This window comes from Geotrypetes seraphini, chromosome 6 (genome assembly GCF_902459505.1).
Source record: "Geotrypetes seraphini chromosome 6, aGeoSer1.1, whole genome shotgun sequence".
Lineage (NCBI taxonomy): Eukaryota > Metazoa > Chordata > Amphibia > Gymnophiona > Dermophiidae > Geotrypetes > Geotrypetes seraphini.
Window position 1 is genome coordinate 9,187,513 of NC_047089.1, and position 21,674 is coordinate 9,209,186.

A 21,674-nucleotide genomic window follows, 5' to 3' on the forward strand; every position below is an offset into this window, starting at 1 on the left:
AAAAAGACAGCATGTCAGCCACTCCCCAGCAAAATTGGCGCACACAACTTGCGTGCTACAGCTTCTTCAGTGGCAAACCTCCAATTAATCCCATTACAGGACATTTGCAGAGCAGCAACCTGGTCCTCTGTTCATACTTTTACTAGGTATTAATGCTTAGACCAGGGCGCAGCACAGGACACTTGTTTTGGACAATCTTATGAAAACGTATTTGTTCCTTAAATTCTTTCCTCCGCTCTGTTAAGCTTTGTAGCTTGGGACTCACCAACAAGTTTGGCTGCATCTCCCCTGCTGGTCTTCAGAGAAAGTGAAGTTGCTTACCTGTAATGGGGGTTCTCCAAAGACAGCAGTGATATGCAGTCATACATACCCTCCTGCCATCCCCTCAAGCAACTATAGATCTAGGCTTGTACAACAGCTAGAGACAAAACTGGCCAAGGCAAGTAGGGAGCCTCAGAAGGCTGAGTCCCTGCATACGTTCAGTAAGCCAAAAGCTTTCTATAGCTAGGGGAGAGCAAGACACACAGGATCAGTCTAGGACTTCAGTCTAGAAGATCCCATGGTGTTGGCGGATCACGAAGTAGAGGTCAAAGATTGTTAAGACCTCTGAGGAAACGCATTACAAGATGCTGCTGAGAGACTGGTTGTCCATCCAATGAGATATGATAGGCAGAGATTGTGGATAAGTGTATTTGCACAAAATTTGTCTTGAAACTTGAATCTGATAGGTGGAAGAGATATGTCAGAATGTATTCTATTGATCATGTGAAGGGGTCCTGCTTCTGGGAAGAGGCCCAATTAGAGAAATGCAACCACTTAAATAGATATGATTTTCTAGTGGTTGGTCGCCTGGTTGTAAGAAGTATATCCTTTACTGACTGGGAGACTGGAACCGAAGCCAGGAGGAATTGGTGGAACTTCAAGAAGAGGAAACCGTATTTGTCTGGGCCACTGAGGAACAATCAGGATGAGATGGACAGAGTCCTATAGGACATAAGAACATAAGAACATAAGAATTGCCATCTCCGGATCAGACCCATGGTCCATCGAGTCCGGCGATCCGCACACGCGGAGGCCCAGTCAGGTATACACCTGATTGTTCTAATCACCCATATCCCTCTATGCCTCTCATAAGGAGATGTGCATCTAATTTGCCTTTGAATCCTAGCACAGTGGATTCCTTAATAACCTCCTGTGGAAGAGCATTCCATGCGTCCACCACTCGCTGCGTAAAGCAGAACTTCCTGACATTTGTCCTGGACTTGTCACCCCTTAGCTTCAAACCATGTCCTCTTGTCCGTGTCACATTGGACAATGTAAATAATTTGTTTTTCTGCTCTATTTTATCGATGTCTTTCAGTATTTTGAACGTCTCTATCATGTCCCCTCGCAGCCTCCTCTTCTCAAGGGAGAACAATCCTAGTTTCTTGAGTCGTTCCTCATATTCCAATTTCTCCATACCTCTTATTAGTTTCGTTGCTCGTCTCTGCACCCTCTCCAGCAGTTTTATATCCTTCTTTAGGTTGGGAGACCAATGTTGTACACAGTATTCCAAGTGTGGTCTGACCATTGCTCTATAAAGCGGCATTATGACTTTCTCCGATCTACTCGTGATTCCTTTCTTTATCATGCCCAACATTCTGTTTGCTTTCTTTGCCGCTGCCGCACATTGTGCCGACGGCTTCAGGTTCCTATCTATCAGTACACCCAGGTCCTTTTCTTGTTCGCTCTTACCCAGAGTTGCTCCTGACATTCTATACTTTCTGAAGGACCCTGGAGAGAAGTAGAATGTTGACAATATAGGAGTTGAAGTTGATGGGCAGGGAAATACTTTTAGAACCAATAGGAGGAAATATTTTTTCACTCAGAGAATAGTTAAGCTCTGGAACATGTTAGAAATATGAGAGAGAGAGAACATGTCAGGAGTTGCTAAGAAAATTACTGGCAAGACAAGGGAAGAGCCTCAGAAGGGGGGCATCCCTGCACATGCCCAGTAAGCCAAAAGCTTACTATAGCTAGGAATGAGCACAGACAACATAGGATCAGTCTAGGACTTCACCAACAAGTGTGCCAAGCGGATGATGGATAGATAGATGTAATGGAACTGGTTGACACAGTGTGGTGGTAAAATGGAATCAAAATAGAAAGGTAAATAGTGACATATAAACATCCAAAAGAGACACACACACACCCCAAAAAAAACAGGCACACATACAAATCACACTCCACACATCAATTATATATATAAACATACAATAGGTACATACTTTTCTTGTAGTTCTGCCACTGCTAATCGATCAGCATCTGGATCAGTTGCCAGTACCACCCTGGCACCTTCTTTTTCTGCAAGTCTCAAAGACAGCTCCTGAAAATGTGATTTCCAAAAAAGTAAAAATATTAGTCTAATAATCAAAGTGTGCTACCTAATATAAATATTAAAATCATCAAAATATTGGGACAGGTCAATTTTATACCAAATCTACTAATTGAAGGTATTGTATTAAAGAGATTGTTTTAGGGCAGTTATAAACTAGCACAGGGCATATTTCGCTAGCAGATTAGAGATGGTTTTCTTGATAACAGCAACTCTACAAGTCTGTTAGGATCAAATGCCACAGAGAGTTGGGAGCATTCTCTATGTGGTTTAGTCTGGTCCAGGTAGTACACCAGAGCACGTTTGCAGTCCAAAATGTAAAGACCTGCATCTCCAGGCTAGGAATGCGGCTTTGGAAAGAAAACAGGCAAAAATTATGGATTGGCTGAGGTGGAACTCTGAGACAATTTTGGGAGACCTCAGAATCTCCATACGAAAAGACGGGAGTCATTTCTTTAACAAGACATTTACTATTTTTTCTGAAGCCCTCCAAGTATCTACAAATCCAAAATGTGGCCCTGCAAAGGGTTTGAGTTTGAGACCACTGTATTACAGCCAAAAGTTTATGTCTCAGTCTCCACCTGCTGGTCATGGTGAGCTATTACCATCAGTGTGCTGTGCCAGTCTGGAGAGACACTGAAATAAAATGCATTTTAATTACTTTTTAAAAGCTTTATGATTAACTTCATTAAGAATGAAACTTGGAAGCCGATTCCAAAGACTAGGGACCAAAAAAAAGAACACCTTATTCCAAGTCCATCTACACTTCTCCCTCCGTATTTGCTATGATAGGGAATTAACAGAACCGCAAATACTGAAAAACCACAAATAACTTTTTTATATGTTATTTGCTGTTTTCTATTAAAAACCATCGTGAATATGGTGAAACCGTGAATAACATGGTGGGAGACCTGGCCTGTTTCTGAAGGAGAGGCAAAACACGGTAAACAAAATGCTGGGAATCAGCGATTTTCTCTGTAAACGCTTGGAATCAGCGATTTCTCTATGCAAGCTGATGTAATTTGGAGGGAGGACCCAGCAAGCTAAAAACCGTGAATAATTGGAACCGTGAATGCAGAGAGAGAAGTGTAGTTCTATTTACTGATGGCAAAACCAATGTTCACCTTGGAGTATATGAAATGGTCAGAGAAAGCACAGTTACTTACCGTAACAGGTGTTATCCAGGGACAGCAGGCAGATATTCTCACATGTGGGTGACGTCATCCACGGAGCCCCAGCGCGGACAGCTTTTCAAGCAAACTTGATTGAAGTTTCAAGTTTGCACACTGCACCACGCATGTGTGTGCCTTCCTGATCCACTAGAGGGCGCATACCCTCCTCATGGTCCTCAGTTCAGATAGCTAGCAAAGAAGCCAACCTCGGGGAGGCGGGCGGGTTGTGAGAATATCTGCCTGCTGTCCCTGGATAACACCTGTTACGGTAAGTAACTGTGCTTTATCCCAGGACAAGCAGGCAGCATATTCTCACATGTGGGTGACCTCCAAGCTAACCAAAAAGGGACGGAGGGAAGTTGGCAATACAAGAAAACAGATTACGCAAAACCGACTGGCCAAACCGGCCGTCGCTCCTGGACAGAGTATCCAGGCAGTAGTGGGAGGTGAAAGTATGAACCGAAGACCAAGTGGCAGCCTTGCAAATCTCCTCGATAGGCGTCGACCTGAGGAAAGCTACAGAAGCCGCCATCGCTCGGACTTTATGTCCCGTGACTCGACATTGCAGCGCGAGACCAGCCTGAGCGTAGCAAAAGGAAAAACAAGCAGCCAACCAGTTGGACAAGGTGCGCTTGGAAACTGGGCGTCCCAACCAATTAGGGTCGAAGGACAAAAAGAATTGAGGAACCGTCCAAGGAGACTGAGTGCGTTGAAGACAAAAAGCCAACGCCCTCTGACAGTCAATTGTGCGAAGCGCCACCTCGCTAGGAGGCGAGTGGGGCTTCGGAAAAAAGACCGGAAGAACAATGGAAAGATCGAAAGGAAAGTCCGAAACCACCCTGGACAAGAACCGGGGTTGAGTACGCAGGACCACCGTGTCATGATGAAATACAGGAAAAGACGGGTCCGCAACCAGAGCTTGCAGCTCACTGACTCTGCGAGCAGACGTGAGAGCAACCAGGAAACCCACCTGCCAGGTGAAGTAATTCAAAAGAGCTTCATCAATGGAATCAAATGGAGGTATCACCAATTGAGCCAGGAACACACAAAGATCCCAAACCACCGGAGGGATGTACAATGAAGAAATCCCTCATAAAACGGGAAACCATCTGGTGGACGGAGAGCAGCGTCCCATTTAGCGGCCGAAGAAAGGCAGCAAAAGCACAGAGGTGGACTCGAATAGATGTAGATTTGAGACCAGACCGAGACAAGTGCAACAGAAAATCCAGCACTGAAGGCAAGGAGGCAGAGAGCGAATCCATGCGGTGCTCAGCACACCACTCAGCAAATCAGGACCATATCTGGGAAAAGCATTGCCGAGTGGAGATCTTTCGAGAGGCCTCGAGAACACCCCCACCGACTGAGAGAAACAGAAGGAGGGAGGCACGTTGCGAGGAACCAAGCTGATAAGTGTAGAGACTGCAGATTGGAATGCAACAGAAACCGCAACACTGAGACAGCGGAGACGGGAACATAGGTAGAAGCTGAGTCTCCCTGACACGCTGGAGGAGCAGGGAGAACCATGGCCGCCAGGGCCACAGAGGAGCCATCAAGATCCTGGTGGCGCAGACCGACAGGAGGTGTATCAAAGACCCGAGAATCAGAGTAAAGGGAGGGAACGCATAGAGGAACCTGCCCATTCCATCGAGAAGGCAAGCATCCTCCTCGATGCGAACCCAGGAGAACATCCTCGAGCAATATCGAGGCAACCAGTGAGTGAGGGGCGAAGCGAACAGAACTACCTGTTGGGTTCCCCACCGAACAACCACATGCCGCAGAGTCCGAGAATGGAGCAACCATTCATGCGGTCGAAAAGGGCGACTCAACGTGTCCAACAGACAATGCTGCACGCCCTGGAAAAACACCGCCCGAAGAAAGAAGCAGTGGTGTAACGTCCCCTGCCAATGACGAAGGGCTTCCCTGCAAAGTAACAGGGAACCTGTACACCCTGGCTTGGTCACAGAAATAACGCCACCGAGATGTCGGGACGCACCAGGACCCCGCAATCTTGCAACCCATAACGAAAATCCACCACGGCATTGTAAATGGCCCGGAGCTCCATCAGATTGATGCGGCTGCGACAGTCTGCACCCGACCAAGGACCCTGAGTCCGAAGGCCGTCGAGGTGCACCCCTAAGCCCATGCCGAGGAGTCCATCGGCAGAACCTTCTGATGCGGGGATACGAAGTGGTGGCCCACCAACGAAACGAGCGTGTCCAGGAGGGAGGCACCACAATGTGCTGGGAAGCGGGATCCCGATCCTGCCATCACTGAGATGCTCGGGTCCAGCGGGGAACACGAAGATGAAACCAGACGAACAGCGGGACATCACCGTGGAGACCCCTGATCCAAAAAGGATCAGCAACAGCTCAGCCGAGGCCGAAGACCGCTGAGACACCAGCTGACTCAAGCGCCGACAGGCAGCCTGCCGAGGCAGAGGCAGAAAAGACCGGAGGCGGACCGAGGACAGAGGGGCCACCTTCCGGCATAAACAAACAAGGGCCTCCCCCTGAGGCCGAGACAAGAAGGAGCGCAGACAAACTGGGTCCAGGTCCGCCCCGACGGACTCCCGAGACCGGGGTGGGCAGAGTCTGACCCACTCCCGTACTAGAAACTAGTGCAGGTCACGAAGGGCCAGGACTAGACGCAGAAGGGAGGATGGGAATGCCCAACCGACAGAAGAGAGGCAATACTCCCGGTGCGTAGACACAGAGACACCCCTCCCGAAGGGAGGGGAGGAATCCCCAGAAGGGGAGCAACCCAGAGGCTATGCGAGAATAGTCAAAAGGACGGCCAGGAGTCGCCGAAGCCGGCGGCTGAACCCTAACCCGGCGCTGCTGCAGCTATTGCGGCTGCTGCGAAGGAGGCCGAGATAACACAAGAAAGGTATCCAGAGGGCCCCTCCGGAGAAGGAGACCAACCCACCAAGGCAGACGGGATTTAGCTGGAGGCGTCCCGAGGGGCGAAGGACCGGTCGCGGTCTGAGAGGCGGTTAGTGGCCACCGCAAGAGAGGCCTGAAGAAGCGCAGAACTCACGCAAGTAAAAGCGGCGAGACGACCCTGGAGGTTCGGATCCTCAGCCACACTCTGCGCCAAGCGAGATGACGCATGGCGGGAGCAATAGAGCCGGAGCAGGGAGAGAGTCTCCTCCAGGAAACCAAACTCCGCACTACAAGATTCCGTCACGGCTGCCCGGAATGAACCGAAGAGAAAGCGGGGAAGCCTCTCAAACCGGAGCTGGAGACGCCGAGGCGCAAACCCGCAGTCGACGCCGAGGCCCAATACCTCAGCCGCTGCCGAGGTAAAACGGCCCAAGTGACGTCAAGGCACAAAGCTTCCGTCGACGGCACGAAGCCTCGGCAACGACGAGGCACCGAGCTCCAGCCGACGATGAGGCCCTCAGCCTCAGTCGACGTCGAGGCACAAGCCTCAGGCGACGTCAAAGCACCAGCGTCAAATGACGCGGAGCACACGGCCGCAGCCGACGTTGAAGGTACAAAGACACACAGCCTCAGTCGACATCGAGACCCCAAGCCCCAGTCGACAGTGAGTCAGAAAATCAAAGCACAAAGCCTTAGACGACGTCGAGGCACCCAGCCGCATACTACGTCGAGGCACAAGGCCTCAGGCGGTGGTGAGGCACCAAGCCGCAGTCGACGTCGAGGCACAAAGCCTCAGTCGAGGCACCAGGCCCCAGTCGACGTCGAGGCACCAAGCCCCCAGTCGACGTCGAGGCACGAAACCTTCGTCGACGTCGAGGTACGAAGCCTCCGTTGAGGCACAAAGCCTCAGTCGACGTCGAGGCACGAAACCTCCGTCGACGTCGAGGTACGAAGCCTCCGTTGAGGCACGAAGCCTCAGTCGACGTCGAGGCACGAAACCTCCGTCGACGTCGAGGCACGAAACCTCCGTCGACGTACGAAGCCTCCGTCGAGGTCGAGGCACGAAGCCTCCGTCGAGGCACGAAGCCTCCGTCGAGGCACGAAACCTTCGTCGACGTCGAGGTACGAAGCCTCCGTTGAGGCACGAAGCCTCCGTCGACGTCGAGGCACGAAGCCTCCGTCGACGTCGAGGCACGAAGCCTCCGTCGACGTCGAGGCACGAAGCCTCCGTCGACGTCGAGGCACGAAGCCTCCGTCGACGTCGAGGCACGAAGCCTCCGTCGACGTCGAGGCACGAAGCCTCCGTCGACGTCGAGGCACGAAGCCTCCGTCGGGGCACCAAGCCTCCGTCGGGGCACCAAGCCTCCGTCGGGGCACCAAGCCTCCGTCGGGGCACCAAGCCTCCGTCGGGGCACCAAGCCTCCGTCGGGGCACCAAGCCTCCGTCGGGGCACCAAGCCTCCGTCGAGGCACGCAGCCTCCGTCGAGGCACGCAGCCTCCGTCGACGCACGAAGCCTCAGTCGACGTCGAGGCACGAAACCCCCGTCGACGTCGAGGCACACAGCCTCCGTCGAGGCACGAAGCCTCCGTCGAGGCACCAAGCCTCAGTCGACGTTGAGGCACACAGCCTCCGTCGAGGCACGCAGCCTCCGTCGACGCACGAAGCCTCAGTCGACGTCGAGGCACGAAACCCCCGTCGACGTCGAGGCACACAGCCTCCGTCGAGGCACGAAGCCTCCGTCGAGGCACGAAGCCTCCGTCGAGGCACCAAGCCTCAGTCGACGTTGAGGCACACAGCCTCCGTCGAGGCACGAAGCCTCCGTCGAGGCACCAAACCTCCGTCGAGGCACCAAGCCTCCGTCGAGGCACCAAGCCTCCGTCGAGGCACCAAGCCTCAGTCGACGGCGAGGCACGAAGCCTCCGTCGAGGCACGAAGCCTCCGTCGAGGCACGAAGCCTCCGTCGAGGCACGAAACCCCCGTCGACGTCGAGGCACACAGCCCCCGTCGAGGCACGAAGCCTCCGTCGAGGCACCAAACCTCCGTCGAGGCACCAAGCCTCCGTCGAGGCACCAAGCCTCAGTCGACGTCGAGGCACGAAGCCTCAGTCGACGTCGAGGCACGAAGCCTCCGTCGAGGCACGAAGCCTCCGTCGAGGCACGAAGCCTCAGTCGACGTCGAGGGACGAAGCTCCAGTCGACGTCGAGGCACGAAGCTCCAGTCGACGTCGAGGCACATCGAGTTTCAGAAGTCGGCACCGTACCAATGAAACTGGTAATAAAGGTGCAGCAGTGCACTCCATAAGGGCAACCTCGATATGAGTATTCCCATGAAAGGAGGCACGCTTTGAAGGTCTCGTAGAGGCGGGCACGATCGCACTCGATGCCTGGAATGCCTGAGACTCAGCCGGTGGCGTTACCGAGGTAACGCACCTAGAAGAAAGAAAGAAAGAAAAACTTACCGGGGATCGAAGCTGCACAGTCCGATTCCAACGAAGGAAAGAGGGTCCCGGCCATTCTGCTCACACGAGGTGAGCCCAGAGAGAGGCCAGGGAAGAAGAAAATACAGCTGCAGGCAAATGAGGCCTAGCCGCATGGCTGAGGCCCAAGAAGGGCCTGCCGGAGGAAAAACACAATAAAAAGTCCTCTTTTTTTTTTTTTTTTTTTTTGAAACAAAGAAATACACGATCAATTAACAAACGCACAGCGACTCCCTAACAAAATAAAGAAGCCGCGGTGCCAGAAAGGCACTTAGAAGAACGCAGAGAAGAGAGACAAGGTCTTTCTGGCTCAGCGGAAAACTAAGAACTGAGGACCATGAGGAGGGTATGCGCCCTCTAGTGGATCAGGAAGGCACACACATGCGTGGTGCAGTGTGCAAACTTGAAACTTCAATCAAGTTTGCTTGAAAAGCTGTCCGCGCTGGGGCTCCGTGGATGACGTCACCCACATGTGAGAATATGCTGCCTGCTTGTCCTGGGATAATGCAAATAACTAGGCTCAGAAGTATGAAATGTTTTATGGAGTTAAAACTAAAATTTTAAATTGAATTCTAAAGATAACCGGTAACCAATGATAATTAATGCAAGAAAAGAGGAGTAACCCGATCAAATTTACTTTTATGTTCTAATAGCTTAAAAGCAGCGTTTTGTAAAGTCTGAAGTTGCCTAATATTAAAGGCCAGCATACACAACATTGCAGTAGTCTAATCTTAACATAAAGAATGTATGTATTAAAGTTTGAAGGTTATTGTTATCAAAAAGACCTCTAACTACCCGTAAAGATCTCAGGAGTTTTTCTTCCCCTTAGCATATCCTCACTCGGCATCTCTTCAGATCAAATACTCTTAAGACAGTCTACATGGCACATTGCTGCTGCAAATGCAGATTTTCAAGAAGAAAACATCAAATGCATTGAAAATTCCTCTAGTCATATTATCTTATAGTGAACATTATTCTTAGATAATTATTGAAACTCCTTTAGTTTGTCTGGAAGGAAGAATTCTTCGAATTTGGAATTATTTAAGTAAGGATTTAAAATAAATGGACATGTAGAATTTATGAGCATAGATTGGAAAATGTGATTGCCAAAAGATGTCCTGACCTCTCTGCCTGAAAGAGCAGACACGTAAGATTGTGAGCTGCATGAACACTTGAGGGCAGATACCACAACTAATGAATGGCGTCAAGTTTGTTCAAATCCTGAATACACTTGTATTCTACATATATATTGTGCCTACCATTTTAGGAGCCCCACGAAGACTAGGGCATTCTCCTAGTTCTTGACTATTTTATTCATGACCCTTTGCAAAAGTACTTTAATGCATTCGTTTGGTGGTGCGTCAGTCAAGGAGCTCAAAAAGTTCAAAGTCAAGTTCATCCTGTTTCCATTCTGATGTGCAAAGCCTGACCCATATGCCGGACAAAACCAGTAAGAGATACTTTCTGGCAGAGACGGAAACTGAATGGCAGGAAATATCTGAGTCGGAGTTCTCAAAGTACTCTCTGATAGGTGAATCGGAGTGTGTGTCAAGGTGTAGGTCGATAGTCTGACCCAGGAGATAACACCTCTGCTGATGATGATGGATAGGAGTGGATATGTGCCAACCCCGATGCTTGATGTTGAGCAGGGGTGTGTGAACTCATCCTTGATTGATGCTTCAACTTATCCTCGGTCAGGGAAGCATTTAACACCTGTGAAGCCTGCATCTGCAGTAACGCCTGTGTCTGCGGTAGCCCCAAAAGCCCATAGCCCGGATCACCTCCTGAAAAGAAGGTGCTGATACTGGAAGAAACATCGGCTTGAAAGCAGTCTGCTGTACTGAATGTCAGGCCTGAAAAGAGATATCAGCTGGATGGAAGAAGAGTCTTCAGTGTGTCAACGCTTGGGAAAATGCAGTACTATGCCTGAGAGAAGAATGTTTGTGCTTCTGAGCTTTATGTGCCAAGTCATTTGATGATTATTCCGGAACTTGGAGGCGAGGAGGATGGCAGTTTGAGTGCAGAGCTCCTCTCCCTGGACAATCTGCCTGCTTTTAAATAGCAGCATTGGGAGATCAATTGCCTTTACACCTAAGCAGCAGCGGGACCAACCCACCAAAAACCCACAGTCCCGATCCTGCAAAAATATGAGCTTCACCCTCCCTGCAGTCCGCTAGGAAAATCAACTGCTTTTACACCTAAGCAGCAGCAGGACCAGCCACCAATACCGAGAGCCCTTTGCCCCGATCCAGCCAGGCATGTGAGCTCCTCCCTCTGCAGTCCATTGGAGAGATCAATCTACCTGCTTTTAAATATCAGCAACAGTGGGAAATCAACTGCTTTTACACCTCAGCAGTAGCAGAACTATCCGCAACTACCAAGAGCCCACAGACCCGATCCAGCCAAGAGTGTGAGCTCCACCTCCCCCTGCAATCCACTAGGAAAATCAACTGTTTTTTACACCTAAGCAGCAACAGGACCAGCCACCATTACCGAGAGCCCTTTGCCCTGATCCAACCAGACAAGTAAGCTCTTCCCCCAGCATTCCGTTGGAAAAATCAATATGCTTGCTTTTGAATATCATCAGAAGTAAGAGATCAACACAAGATATGATTCAATGGCATCAGATGCTCCCTTCCTCATTCACTGACATTAATTGGAATACTTATTGGACTAAAACTAATAGACCTTTAATGTCATCTAGAATTTCTCAATCGATGTACTTTGTTATGTGGCAAGCCCTATGGACACCTCATCGAATGTGGAAAGCTAAACTGAGACCGGACCCTTCTTGTTGGCATTGCCAGAGTTCGGATGGATCCTTGAGCCATATGCTATTCCAATGTCCACAAATACATCCTTTTTGGTCTAGTGTCTGGACGACTATCAAAAATATTACTTCTAGTCAATCTGTCATTTCACTTGATATTATTATGCTTCGCTCTCAACATCCTTGTTTTACCAATTCGGAATGTCCTCCAAAATTGATTGATGCCATGTTCGTCATTGCCCTTATGCATATTCTCAGAAATTGGAAATCAGCCTCCCATTTGGACTATACTTTTTGGTGGAACTCTTTGTGTCTGTATAATAGACATGAACAATATGTATTTGAAAAACGATATATTTCCACCATGCCATGCACCAAATCTGTTTCACCTTGGAAATTTCTTGACAAGTTCTATAAAGTTGCTTCTGTAACCATATCATAGCTCATTTCTGTTCCCATTTTCCCATCTTTCCTTTTTCATGTTCTCACCTATTTTATTTTATTAGATCTCATTTCATTTCATTTATTTATTTATTTATTTGTTTTTTCTTCTCTTTATTCCGTTCGATATGATATTTTGAGGTCCTAATATATTGTGCCTATAATTGACATATCTTGTATTGTTATATTTTGATACAGCGGATTTATGTTTTCCTTATGTAATCTTGAAAATAATTCAATAAAAAGTTTGAACTAAAAAAAAAAAAAAAAAAAAAGAAGTAAGAGATCAACTGCTTTTACACCTAAGCAGCACCAAGACCAGCCGCCACTATCGAGAGCCTTTGTCCCAATCCAGCCAGACGTGTGTGCTCTTCACCATATAATTCGTTGGAGAGATCAATCTGCCTGCTTTTAAATATCAGCAGCATTGGGAAAACAACTGCTTTTACACCTAAGCAGCAGCGGGTCCATCCGCAACCACCAAGAACCCACAGACCCGAACCTGCCAGGAATGTGAGATCCACCCCCCCTACAATCCGATAAGATCAACTGTTTTTACACCTAAGCAGCAACAGGACCAGCCGCCACTACCGGGAACCCTTTACCACGATCCAGCCAGACATATAAGATCTTCCCCCAGCAGTCCATTGGATAGATCAATCTACCTGCTTTTAAATATCGGCAGCAGTGGGAGAACAACTGCTTTTACACTTAAGCAGCATTGGGACCAACCGCAACTACCAAGAGCCCATAGACCAGATCATGACAGGAATGTGAGCTCCACACCTCCTGCAGTCCGCTAGGAAGATCAACTGCTTTAACACATAAGTAGCAGCAAGACCAGCTGCCTATAATATGAGCCCTTGCCCCGATCCAGCCAGGCATGTGAGCTCCTCCCCCTATATCCCGTTTAAGAGATCAATCTACCTGCTTTAAATATCAGCAGCAGTAGAAAAACAACTGCTTTTACATCCAAGCAGCAGCAAGACCTACCACTACCACCAAGAGCCCACAGACCCGATCCTGCCAGGGGTGTGAACTCCTCCCCCTGCAATCCATTGGAGAGATCAATTTGCCTGCTTTTAAATATCAGCAGCAATGGAGATCAACTGCTTTTACACCTAAGCAGCAACAGGACCAGCCACAACCACCGAGAGCCTACAGACCCGATCCTACCAAGAGTGTGAACTCTTCCCCCCCTGCAATCCGCTAAGAAGATCAACTGCTTTTACACCTAAGCAGCAGCAAGACCAGCCACCACTACCGGGAGCCCTTTACCACGATACAGCTAGGCATGTGAGCTCCTCCCCATGCAATCCGTTGGAGAGATCAATCTGCCTGCCTTTAAACATCAGCAGCAGTGGGAAATCAATTGCTTATACACCTAAGCAGCAGCGGGTCCAGCCGCTACTACCAGGAGCCCATAGACTTGAAAATAAAACTGCCAACCTGCATAAATAACTGTTAAGCATATATTTCCATTAGAGACATACAATTACTAGATGTATTTCTTCATATAGCTAGATAAGTGATAGTATTACTTAACTAACTTGTATTTCTACATATAGATTGATAAATGATAATACTGTTTAATAACCTATAATTCTACATATAGATTGATAAATGATAATACTATTTATCTCCAAAAGAATCTACATACACTCTTAGAGCCTGATAGCTATTAATACTAGATATCCTCTAAATAACCATATATCTTTATATAGCCTGTCAAGCTGATAGTACTGTATTTCTACATAACCTCATAGATCCTGTTAAATTGATAGTACTGTTTATCTCCAAAACTACCTGACAAGCATAGACAAATTGCTACTGCCGATACTCTTATATCCCATTGATAGATCTCCTTAATCCTACTTAACACTATTAGCTCCCCATGAACCAGCAATACCCTACATAATATTGATAGCCGCACACCAAGTACCTAACTCCAGACTCTCTGACTCCCTAAACAAAAATCACTATGCCTCCCAGTTTATCTACAATCACACTCCTACATTTAATATTCTTCCTACTCCTAACCAACAGAAAAGCAGAAGGATATCATACATCCTCTATCCCAACCTTAACAAAATCCCATAGATTCCCTCCACCTACCAGAAAACTATACTCGCCCAGAAACTTGATAGACTGCTCCTCACTCAACCATATCAGCATACCAACCAACTGGAGAAATAGACCAACCCTAAAACCAAAATCGATAAACCACAACTATCACCCACTAACCAAAGAAAATCTCCTCCACCCAAACTGCTCACCCACTCCCCAAACACTTAACACTACATTATCCTGTGCATATATGAACATCAGATCAATAAGCACAAAAGCAGACCTTATTAAGGACTGGATAATTAAAAAACAACTAAGCTGCTTATTCCTATCCGAAACCTGGTTAACCTCAGAATCCGATCCCTCCATCACAGAACTCTGCCCAATGGGTTATAAAATTGAATTAATCTGCAGGAAAAAAAAACGTGGTGGAGGCCTAGCCATCATACTCAAAAACAACATCAATATAAAGACCCTAGACAAACACTCCACTCCCCACCTAGATCTCCTAGCCTGTCAACTATCCGAAGATTCTCTCATAGAAACTCTAACATGCATCCTCTGTTACTCAACACCAAGAAAATGGAATGACAACAAACAAGCGCTTGAAGAATTTATTTACCAGAACTCCCTAACATCACCTCATAACCTTCTCCTAGGAGACATAAACCTCCATCTAGAAGATCACACCTCAAAACAAGTAATAAATTTACTCTCATATCTCAATGCACTAAACTACCAGATCCTCAATCCCCAATCCACACACGAAAAAGGACACCAATTAGATCTTGCTGCTTATATGACCCAACATCCTCACAAACCCAAAATCAATATCTCTAATGGGGCATGGCACCCCTCCCTTTGGTCAGATCACTATAAATACACCTTTGACATCAACTGGCCTCAAAGCATTAACAAACAACCTCCAATAAAAACCTCCTTCAAAACACGCCAAAAAATCGAACCCTCCATATTCTGGGATAAAGCAGACCACGCCACCACCAACATAGCTCCCAACGAATTTATATCCCAATGGAGATCCATAAGCGAAACCATTCTAAATGAGCTAGCCCCAGAAAAACTAAAATTCAAAATATGCAGACCTTCTGATAAATGGTTCGACACCGAACTTCTCCAATCTAAAAAGCTCTGCAGACAACTAGAAAGAGTCTGGAAAAAAAACAAGAGTTTAGAACACACTAAAACTGCATGGAGATACCAAATTAATCAATACAAAACCAAACTCAAGGAAAAACGAAAAGCCTACTACTCCAAAATGATAGGCAAAAAAACCCCAGACACAAAAAAGCTATTTAATCTAGTAAAGAACCTCACAGATACCAAAACTTACCTCTCCACCCAAGGTATCAACCCACCAACAGCCATCCACCTAGCAGACCATTTCAAAAACAAGATCACCAATATCAGATCTACATTCATCAACACACACACCCATCTAGAAAAGATAACAACAAACCCATCAACTAGCGAAGCCATCGTAGCAGACAGAAGCTGGTCCGATTTCCCAATTCTAGTCTGGTCGGATATGAACCGACTCTACAATAAATACAGCCATGCTTCCAGTGACCTAAATAATTGCCCCACCTACATATTATCAAACGCCTCCACTACATTCAAAACCAACTTCATGCTATGGATTCAAACCACATTGACAGAAGGCCAATTCCCACAGGACCTAGGAGAGATCTTTATCACTCCAATCATAAAGGATCACAAAGGCCCAATAGATAGCCCCTCCAACTACAGACCTATCGCTTCAATACCATTGTATGTTAAAATAATAGAAGGCCTAGTGGCACAATACCTCACCGAATATCTAGAAAAACATAACCTACTCCACCCCTCACAATCAGGATTCCGAACTAACCATAGCACAGAAACACTACTTGTCACATTACTAGATACAGCCCGACAACACATCAGTAAAGGTAAAAAAATGATATTTATACAATTAGACCTCTCCGCAGCATTTGACCTAGTTGACCACACCTTACTACTACAAATTCTCGACGCCATAGGAATCTCAGGCAAGGTCTACAAATGGTTTCAGGGGTTCCTCAAATCTAGAACCTACAGGGTAAAATACAATGATATAAAATCAGAACCATGGACAAATCCCTGCGGAGTTCCACAAGGATCACCTCTCTCACCTACGCTCTTCAACCTCTTTATCTCCTCCCTAGGAGCCACTTTAGATACCCTAGATGTCACATCTTTCAGCTATGCTGATGACATCACCATAATCCTCCCCTTCGACCCATCAGAAACCACCACCACAACAAAGCTAGAAACAACCTTAGACACAGTAGAAAAATGGATGATGGATCACAAACTAAAACTAAATTCTGAAAAAACAAAATTCCTTTTGCTCGAAAAAGCCCAAACTCCTACCATCACTGAACTGAAAATCAAAAATACCAAATACCCAATACAACCCGAACTAAAACTCCTAGGAGTTACGATAGACAGATGTTGCACAATGCAGCCCCAGATCAACAAAACAACCCAGAAAGCTTTTCTAACCATGAGAAATCTCCGTAAAATCAGAAAATTCTTTGACCAAGCACAATTTAGACTAATCGTCCAATCCCTAGTCTTAGGTCTGCTGGATTATTGCAACTCCCTATATCTTCCTTGTCCAGCCACTATGATAAAACAACTCCAGACCATACAAAACACCGCCCTCAGATTGATCTACTCACTCAAAAAATATGATCACATAACAACTGCCTTCTTAGACTCTCACTGGCTACCCATACAAGCACGAATCCAATTCAAATTCTACTGCCTGATATTCAAAGCATTACACGGCTCTTCCCCCTCCTATCTAAACAACCGCTTAAACCAAATCTCCACCTCAAGACACAGAAGAACCTCGAACCCTTTCGCCTTCCCTCCACTCAAAGGCACACATCGCAAGAAAATGTTTGACAACCTTCTGGCAACACAAGCAGCAAAAATCAACCATTCCATCTCCAATCTTATGACAATATCAGACAACCTCAAAACATTCAGAAAAGAAATCAAAACCCTGCTTTTCAAAAAATTCATCCAAATATCTTAACCCCTCCTCTTTTACCTCCAGAAGATTCACCTACCTTCAGATAACCTTCCCCCAAATTACCCACCTTAACACCTTCCAATTAAACAAATACCATCAATAGATTGTAACCTACCCTCTCTAACTGCTTTCCATATGTATTTTTCATACAGTTCTTCACTGTCAGTTTAATTTCCATCCTATAAGTTCACATAGAATTTTTCTTTTTTCAACCATCTTTATTTTCTCTTCTTTATTAATTTCCAGGTACTTTAGTTAGATTGTGAGCCTTCGGGACAGTAAGGGAATTTTTAAGTACCTTCTTACTTCTCATTTATAATCTTAATGTATATTTTCTTCAAACCGCTTAGAACCTAACGGATGTAGCGGTATATAAGAAATAAATTACATTACATTACATATGACAATGATGTAGAGTAGAGAATGATACAGGGACAAATTTCCCCCATCCCACTCATTTTCCCGTCCCCACAAGTTCTTTTCCTGTCCCTACCCCATTCCTGCAATCTCTGTCCTCATCTGCACAAGTCTCAAACACTTTAAAATCATAAGGCAGAGCTTACAGAAATGGGACAGGGACAGGGACAGTGACAAAACTCGTGGGGATGGGATGGGGAAATTGACTTCCTGTGGGGATGGGGACAAATTGGTCCCCATATCATTCTCTAATGTAGAGTCCTGCCTTCTATAAGGAGCCCAATGCCCAATGTTCTGGATGTAGTGACAATGCACTTGGCACCAATGTTGATAAGCAGTTTACAAAATACAAACAATCATCATATTGCAGGTGATTCAGAACTGCTGCCTCCACTACCATATTGAGATCAGATAGTCAAAGATATACTATTAGAAAAGAGCATAATTTTGAACCAGAGAGGGCATAGTAAAAGATAGCACTAAGAAGCCAATCTAGATGGAAAGTTTGAAATATTTTAATTACCAGTACAGATTCGCCTTCCTCTGGATTTGGACATTTTACAGTAGAAAAATTAGGATCTGGATGCATTTGTTCAGGGACTGGAACAGGTGCATGAAAACCAAAAGCTTTGAAAGCTGACTGCACATAGTCATGGCCAACTCCATGAAATGATGAGTGAACAAACTTCAAGGTAGTCTTCATGTTCAGTTCCCTGTAAAACAAACCCACTCAAATTAACAGAATTTCACAAAAAAATGGTTTTGAATAATCAAAAATAGGTTAGTTCTATGGAAACCTAGTTTGGTTGAGCAAACAGCTAGTCAAGATAGAAAGATTAAAAAGATGGTAAAATTATGTCCTTACCTGATAATTTCCTTTAGTCACAGCAGATGAATCCAGAGACTAGTGGGGATTACATTCATCAACCAGCAGGTGGAGATAGAGAGCACTGAGTTGTCCTCAGGTATATCTTGGATGCACAGCCTCCTGGCCAACCAGTGTAGGTCTTCTCAGAGCGGTTGAAATAAAGCACATAAAAGGCATGAAACATAAGAGACATAAAACTCCTCTCCCTCACATGTGGTACCCAAACCATGGATGCTTTAAAATCGAGAATGCAAATTCAACCGAAAAGCATGCCCAAACCGAGCCTCAGAGCGACAAACCCCACAACAGGGTGGGGCTCTGGATTCATCTGCTGTGACTAAAGGAAAGAAAATTATCTGGTAAGGACATAATTTTACCTTCCTTGTCATCAACAGCAGATGAATCCAGAGACTAGTAGGATGTTCTAAAGCAGTCCAAACGTAGGGAGGGAAATAAACAAGCTAACGTGAAATCCCCCATTCCCAAATCCTGTCCTGCAGTACACGTCCAAGGAGATACGAAATTCCAGAGAGTATGTACCCCATGATCATACAAAGGCTAACCCCCATAGCACATGTGAGCAGGAGCAATCCTCACCTGAGCACCACGCTGCAGAATTCACAGATACAGTGCCCCTCCATGAATGGTATGAGTGCAAAGCAGCATCCTATCATGACAAGTGATGACTCCCCATCTAACTGAAGCCCTTACAAAGAACAAAGTCCTTAGGGCTCCCATAGGAGGCAAACTGCTGACCACAGTCAATAAGAATGCCAGAGGAGAGGCAAGGCATCCCCTTGTAGCCAGACACTATTCTGTACCCGAGCAATGAAGTGTCAAGTGGCTTCCCCAGAGTCACAAGGAGATACAGTGGCAACCTCAGGGCACTGAGATAGCTTGTTCAACTTCTAGTCCACTCTGGAAAGAACAAATTCTGAGCAAGAGAGAAAGAGCTGCAAAATAGCCCGCAACTAACCTAACCACAGCCGGCCGGGACTAAACTAGGTACACTCAGGTCATAAGCGAAATGGCGCCCCGGCCAAGGCCAACCCACCGCCCATGCGGTGGCGACTGGGGCTGGCCGGTCCAAGGCAGCAAAGGCAGCACTGCCGGAGGCAGCGTCCCTCCTTCGAGAGGAAAAAGATTGGCGGCGGCAGTGATGGAAGCTGCAGCAGCGGCCCCCCCATCCCCTGAGGCGGGAGGGAAGGGCCTGCCCAACCGCCCTCAGGGCCTTCTACCGCCCACTGCTGCCCAACCTAACTGCAACAAGTGGACTCTGGCAAAGCACAGCCGCCATGGCACCACACTCACCCATACTGCAATGGCCAACCCGGACCCCAGAATTCAGGAGCTGTGAGGAACCTATCCATCAGCCTGCTGGAGATAGAGTATACTGGTTGGCCAGGAGGCTGTGCATCCATGATATACCCGAGGACAACTCAGTGCTCTCTATCTCCACCTGCTGGTTGATGGATGTAATCCCCAGTAGTCTCTGGATTCATCTGCTGTTGATGACAAGGAAATAATGATTGCACCATACCCACATACATATACTGTGCACCAGTGTATCACAAACTGTGTGCCACAGCACACTAGTGTGCCCTAGCAGATTCCAGATGTGCCCCGATGAGATGACAGTAAGGAAGAGCGGCACCGGCGCCAGCTGTTTCTAGGATGTGCCTCTCGCAGTGAGAGGCACGTCTTGTAGGTAGTCAACCAGCACTGACAACTCTCCTCCTTGCCGACGTATCTCTTCCTCTCCTCCTGGATCCCCCACCAAAGAGACAGTTCCAGAGTTGCAGCACATGCGTCAACATGATGATATCACACATCGTGTCGACATCCCATACACTTCCGGGTGCCTTACGGTTGAGGCACTGAGTTTAGCATGCCGCCAGCCGGAAAAGTTTGAGGGACACTGCCGTATACACTAGCCTTCTCCTCCAGAGTCTGAATACTTTTGATGGAAATGAATGGCAAACCAGTATGAATGGGACTTCTTATTTAGCAGTAGCAGTAGTTAAGTAGCAACTGCCATGAAGAGGACATACTGGCAGTCTCTCTTCTGCCTCTCTGAACAGATTGAGAACACAGATCTTGGCTAAATACCAGCTGATCACAAAAAGGACACACACAAAGAAATTCCTGTTCACCTTCCCTTACAGCTGATAGTTGCCTACCAATTGTATGATTTAGTCAGAAAAAAAGGAAAACACAAGGAAGGCAAAAAAAAGGTAGAACCTATTAGGAAAAGACCGGCACATAGTTCCAATGTAGTGGATAAAGCAGCTGTTGCTCTATTCAGGGATTGAAGCAGAGGACCAGCAAAATAAAACATAAAAGTTTGACTGCATAAGCTTATCAACCCCACCTTCTGGAGACTGAGAACAGACTGAGTATAATGGGGAATGCACTACCCACTTGTACTACAGCCAAAAGTTTAATAATAATAACTTTATTTTTATATACCGCAATACCACAAACAGTTCAGAATTATTTAGCAGTAGCAGTAGTTAAGTAGCAAAAAGGTAGAACCTATTAGGAAAAGACTTCCTGCTGGTTATGGTGAGCTATTACCTATCAATGAGCTATCGGTCTGGAGAAATGCTGAAAGAATTAAAGTTTAGAGCAGTGTCCCGCAAACTTTTCTGGCCGGCGGCACACTAAATGCAGTGTCCCGGCAGGAAGGCACCCAGAAGTTGATGCGATGATGTCATGCGCATGCTTGACGTCATCATATCAATGTCCACGCATGCACGGAGGTCCATCTTACCGTGACCCTGCTGTTACAGGGATCCGGGAAGTGCAGGGACAAGAGGAGAGACACCAGCCAGGAGGAGAGTCGTCCATGCTGGCTGATTTCTTACAGGACGTGCCTCTCGCGAGGCACGTCCTGTAGGCAGGCAACCAGCATGGACGACTCTCCTCCTTGCCAGTGTGTCGGGGTACACCAGAAATCTCAGGAGGTACACTGGTGTGCCGCGGCACACAGTTTGCGATACACTGGTTTAGAGAATAGATATAAGACAGTACAACCTATAACCAGTTTAAAATTAAGAATAAGATCAAAGAGCAATTGTCAGTGTTGTGGTTCAGATCTGTTAAGAAGCGCAGGGCATCTCTT

At 46.8% G+C, this 21,674-nt stretch overlaps 1 protein-coding gene across 1 annotated transcript in view; it reads right to left on the reverse strand.

Annotated features, from left to right (window-relative positions):
• The window catches only part of PGM2L1 (phosphoglucomutase 2 like 1), a 148,223-nt gene that overhangs the window by 65,216 nt on the left and 61,333 nt on the right, over positions 1-21,674 (reverse strand). The window contains 2 exon segments of the mRNA XM_033948576.1: positions 2,268-2,365; positions 18,206-18,395. Of these exon segments, the coding sequence (XP_033804467.1) occupies positions 2,268-2,365; positions 18,206-18,395 (288 nt within the window).